This window comes from Phoenix dactylifera, chromosome 7, assembly GCF_051530095.1.
Source record: "Phoenix dactylifera cultivar Ajwa chromosome 7, Ajwa_hap1_PhDact_Kaust_v1.1, whole genome shotgun sequence".
Lineage (NCBI taxonomy): Eukaryota > Viridiplantae > Streptophyta > Magnoliopsida > Arecales > Arecaceae > Phoenix > Phoenix dactylifera.
In genome coordinates, this window is record NC_143196.1 from 31403714 (window position 1) to 31407965 (window position 4252).

General features: G+C 41.5%; 1 protein-coding gene across 1 annotated transcript; it reads left to right on the plus strand.

Annotated features, from left to right (window-relative positions):
- Positions 1 to 1315, plus strand: LOC103702271 (FCS-Like Zinc finger 13-like). The gene is made up of 2 exons (XM_008784609.5): positions 1 to 636; positions 938 to 1315. Exons 1-2 carry the CDS (start codon positions 116 to 118, stop codon positions 1098 to 1100), a joined length of 684 nt encoding a protein of 227 aa, XP_008782831.2. The 5' UTR covers positions 1 to 115; the 3' UTR covers positions 1101 to 1315.
- Positions 1316 to 4252: the final 2937 nt, after the last annotated feature.

The window sequence follows — 4252 nt, forward strand, 5'->3', positions numbered from 1 at the left end:
ACTAAAAGAAGTAACAACTAGAATTGGAGGCCTTTAAAAGGATACAAGAGAACCCAATTCTCCACTCTTCTCTCCTCTCTCTCCCTGTCCATTTCCTGAACTCCCTCCGGCCAGGATGGCCCAGAGATCCCGGCCGGCGATCCGGAAGCTACCGGACCCGATACACGCCGGCGACCGGCCGCTTTGGCCCGCCGACGTGTCCCCAAGCCCACTGGAGCGCAACCCGCTCTCGCCCAAGGGGTGGAAGAATCGCGAGTCGGAAGGCATTGGGCTGGGCATCGTGGCGGCCCTCGAGAAGGCCGGCGGCGAGGGTTCGAAGAAGCTCGTCGTGGGTGCGCCTAATTTCCACGCGACGGCGCCGATAATGATTAATTCTCCGAGGACCGCCGGAAGACATAGATCGTGTGTGGATGTTCCCGAATTGAGATGCGGTGGAAGCTGCGCAACCACTACGAGTGGCTGCTGCGGTGATGGGGCTAAAGTTGTTCAGGATTTGAGATGGAGGGAGCTGGGTCACTTTTACGGGTCGACTAAGAGGGTTCCTGAAGAAGCACCGGCGTTTCATATGGCTGATTTCCTTAGCTATTGCTACTTGTGCAGGAAGAGGCTTCATGGCAAAGATATATACATGTACAGGTAATTATTTTTAAGTTCTCTAAAAAATTTTCAAAATTAATAAAGTAATACTAAAATATTATGCAAAACTTTTAAATCTAATTAGAACTCGTGATGATCACAAGCGACGCCTCTCTCAAAAAGAGAAATATGATGATCATGAATTATTCTGTGTTAGATTTAATCTTCGGCCGTACGTGTGCTCCTCCCCCTTTTTTGGGGTTACAAGAGCAAACTTTAGACCAAGTCTTGTATTTGTTAAAGTTATACTTGGTATATATATGTGCTGGTCGTAATTTAATTGGTTTTATGACTACAACAGAGGGGAGAAGGCATTTTGTAGCATGGAGTGCCGGTACCGGCAAATCGTAAGCGACGAGTACCAGGAGAAATGTGGATCAGAAGTTTCGAAGCCATCGGATCATGTCTCGAGCTCACCGTACTCTGGTGGCCAGCTCTTCTTTACAGGCATCGTGGCGGCCTAGCACTTGAACCCATCATCGACCGTTGAGAGTGGTTGATGATTGAGAGGAAGGCATCGAAGAGCATGAGAATTGGCAGCTATACATGGTAGATGACGAGGTGTGATAGGATCGGCATAGCAAAATTTTGGCAGCATGAGCTTTGGAGTGTGATCTGTATTTGGGGTTGAAGAAAATAATAATAATAATAATAATGCTCTGAAATTTTCTTCCTCGAAGGTTTGGGAAGGTGATTTGCCACAAATCTTCTTGTTTGATATTCGAGGATCATGTTATACCTTCATGAATGAATATAAATGCATCACATAACTTAGAAGAGGGAATTAGTAGGACTCCATTAATGGTATTTAGGGGAGGACATGGTCATATCTGATGGAGAACCAAACGTAGATAGAGCTAGATGGAGTATTCCCATTCATGTGCAAATTATTTGCACGAGATGGAGCAAAAGATCTAAGCAAACTGAAAATGGATCAGATCCTTTCTTGTTGCTTCGAACAACTTGTGACGAGAGGACAAAAGAAAAATAAAAAGTGAATCTCAAAAAGGTTCGAAAAAAAAAAAAGAAACTTTTTCTTGGAAAAGCATTGGAAGGAAAAGATATGCAGCAGTAATTTGTCGATTAGTTTCCCAGTGTCCAAGAGTGTTTCAACTACTTGGATAAGCAATTGAGTTAATGCCTTTAAGTCATCGTCAAACACCGTATTGACCCGCAATAGTTGATAACATTTCTTGAATTCCAAATCAATAAAACACGATTGGTCATTCATTTTTTAACATGAAGCACCTGTGTGGTTCGTGAGGAGGAAAAGTAAAAAAATAAGATTTCCACTTTATATTTAGTTTGAGTTTTTAAAGAAGAGATAAAAAAATAGTTTTTTTATAAAAGTAAGATTTCACATTTGTAAGCAAACAAACTTTTATGAGACATTAGTTTAATAATTTCCACTAGTTTAATAATTTCCACTAGTTGGAAATTAGTAAAAAATTTCTTCAAAACTATCTTTAGATAGAATGGAGTAAAAAAAAATTATTAAGAAAATAACAGATATTTTACGTAACTTTTTTAGAATAATAGATGCTCAACCAAATATAAGCTATTCTGAAATGTGTAATCTCTTTTGGTCAACCAAATATATAAAAACTATTTTTTTTGAGTATCATATATTCAAGCACCAGCTTTTTAGAAAAAAATATTTCAGTGAAGAAAAAATTCGAGCCCGAAGCTTCGTGTATCATTTTTTAAGTTAAATGGGCAATTCAATCTAATCATAATGCTGTTTCAGGGAAGACAATCAAAGAAATGGGAACAGAAGAGAGAGAAATCCAACATCTGGACAGGAGACAGTTTTGTAGCTGCAGTATGTTGGCTGACATGGCTCCAACGCAGCACTAGAGCATTTCTATCGCAAGGAGAAGAGGGATACGTCTCGATGTAGAGGGGCGGCGAGGAAGGAGGGCAGGAAACGGAACCGGTTGGATGGGGACAGGAGGATTGGTTTCGGTCGTTCGCTTCTTCTCGCACCCCGTTTCCGAGGTGTCTTGCAGAGCCTGGGGCGTGTGTTTGTATTCTCTGACGGCGTGGATTAGTCTTTGAGCCCGTTAGTTCTCTCATTTCATTAATCATTGAGGTGTCTTGTGGGCTTCGCCCACCGTTTAGATATTAACAGGATTTGATTCCTTTTCGTATCACTTCTCGCCCATCCATCTCTCACCTTCTTTTTTTTTTGAATAACCAAATGAGGAAATTTCCTCGTGCTCCCTCCTCCTTGAATTCTCAAATAAACTGTACTTTTTCAGTGAAGAAATAACTTAATTTGGAAGAACCTCAGACTGTGCTGGATAGCTATCACCCCTTGAACATATCTAACCATTGATATTCGGCCTCTATCCATTTAACTCGTGAATGGTCATTATTCTGTTGATGCTCCCATGGTCGGTGGGATAGGTTGTGCAAAATGTGTGAAAGTAGACAGGAAGAGAGAGAATTAGGTGGTTAGAATTATTTAATTTATCCGGGCTTTTTTAGGGTTTTTTTTTTCCTTTTGCTAAAACGGATGGATCATACCTGACTAGTACGGATACACCCAATAAAATCAAAAAACAAAAAACCTCGGAGTGCTAGAGACAACTCTACATCTCCAACTCACAAGGTACTATTGGAGTGACTGACTACATAATCAGTCACTCAGTTCGCAACTTCATTAGCTTCACGGAAAACATATTTGGCCTGGAAGGCCCTTCTGTCCTTCACCATTGCCCAGATATTTTAGAGCAAAGAGTGGACGCAACCCCTTGGGCCCTCTCGGATCCAACTGATGACTATGGTCGAAAACCATCCAGGACAATGAAACTAACCCGTAAAACAAGCCGGACGTGACGAGCCTAAACGACCCTCAGCTCTGCATCCAAAACCAATATGTCTAAAAGTTGACTACCTCCTACGGCTACGACTCTGGCAGACGAGTTCTGAATAACAAAACCGCGCCGCGAAAGCTATTAAACAAAATTTTAGCCTAAAACTAAAACTAAAGGACGTACATAACAGCAAAGCCAACAAGTTAAAAATAGACAACGACAAAACAAGGCAACTTCGCAATTAGCTCTTCCCTCTGTAAAACTAACCCACCCCCAGCACGTCTAAAGGATCCACCAACTAGCAGCTCAGTAGACCAAAAAGGCTGTACAGAATCTCGAAACATGAAGCATTTTAAGTCCGTTAACACGTTTTACCAAAGTGGAATAACGACTAGACCAAGTTCAAAGGAACCTCATAATTAGCTCTTCCCCCTCTAAAACTAAATTATCCTGACCGGACATGGAAAAGAATCACGCAACCAAGAAATCGATAGGGCAAAAACACTCTACCCGATATTGAAACAGGAACATGCTGTGGATGATCACAGAATTCACCTGCCCAGAAACGTTCAAGGCACCAGGTAACAAAGCCAGAAGCCCGTAGCTAGAAACGAGACTCAAATAAATAGAAAAATCGGACAGCCCCAACGAAAGCACAGCATTGTCAACTAAAAATTCTCAAGCTGTCGGAATTTAATTAGTAATGCGAAGTTTACTCCAGTATTTTTGAATACTACAACATTACTCTTGTACCGGACACCACCCCAGCCAAGTGAACTCAGAAAGAATAGAAGATA

Coding starts and splice junctions, on each gene's coding strand:
- LOC103702271 (XM_008784609.5), top strand. CDS start 116: ATGGCCCAGAGATCCCGGCCGGCGATCCGGAAGCTACCGGACCCGATA. Junction 637..937: donor AAAGATATATACATGTACAG/GTAATTATTTTT, acceptor TGACTACAACAG/AGGGGAGAAGGCATTTTGTA.